Source organism: Plectropomus leopardus, unplaced genomic scaffold (assembly GCF_008729295.1).
Source record: "Plectropomus leopardus isolate mb unplaced genomic scaffold, YSFRI_Pleo_2.0 unplaced_scaffold41678, whole genome shotgun sequence".
In the NCBI taxonomy this organism is placed as follows: domain Eukaryota; kingdom Metazoa; phylum Chordata; class Actinopteri; order Perciformes; family Serranidae; genus Plectropomus; species Plectropomus leopardus.
In genome coordinates, this window is record NW_024645654.1 from 1 (window position 1) to 727 (window position 727).

A 727-nucleotide genomic window follows, 5' to 3' on the forward strand; every position below is an offset into this window, starting at 1 on the left:
ACAGACCTCATGATCATTTAAAGTGACTCAGCATCTTCTTATTTTCAGGCGACGCAGTAAAATCCTCTGAAGACGAAGAAGACGATGAGTCGTCCTCAGAGGAGAACAAACTGTCCAACGAGCTGTCCACCAGCAACGAGAAGCTGCAGAGTAATAACGAGTCTTTTTCTCTCTGTGTTTGTTTGTGAAATCGGAGCAGATGATTGTGATGTTTGTGTCCTCGTCAGCGCTGGCGCCGCAGTGGGTGATGCCGGAGAAGATGGAGAAGCAGCTCCACGCCGTCCCCGCCAGCCGGACCGTGAAGTTCCGGTGCCAGGCGACGGGAAACCCCGTCCCCTCTCTGCGCTGGTACAAGAACGGCAAAGAGTTCAGGAAGGACCAAAGAATCGGAGGCTTCAAGGTGGGCGAGAGAAAACCTCCGACCGGCCCGGTCAAAAGATGATATTGAGTTTATTTAATGTTTTTGTCCTCCGTCTTTCAGATCAGAGACCACATGTGGACGCTGATCATGGAGTCAGTGGTTCCCTCCGATAAAGGGAACTACACCTGCGTGGTGGAGAACGAATACGGGAGCCTCAAACACACCTACCTGCTGGACGTCGTCGGTAAGAACGCCTGCGTCCACACTCACCTGTCCACACCAGTGTCTCCTGGTCCTTCAAAATAACGCTCCGTCCACCCGACAACAGGGGACATCATTTTAGGCAGCTGATTTTACTATTTTTGA

General features: G+C 51.7%; 1 protein-coding gene across 1 annotated transcript; it reads left to right on the top strand.

Annotated features, from left to right (window-relative positions):
- Positions 1 to 48: 48 nt before the first annotated feature.
- Positions 49 to 605, top strand: LOC121939132 (fibroblast growth factor receptor 1-A-like; the record flags this gene model as incomplete). Its single annotated transcript, XM_042482247.1, has 3 exons — positions 49 to 150; positions 228 to 400; positions 482 to 605. Coding segments are annotated over 3 exons (399 nt in total), but the record flags the coding sequence as incomplete, so codon positions are not given.
- Between the last annotated feature and the right edge of the window lie 122 nt (positions 606 to 727).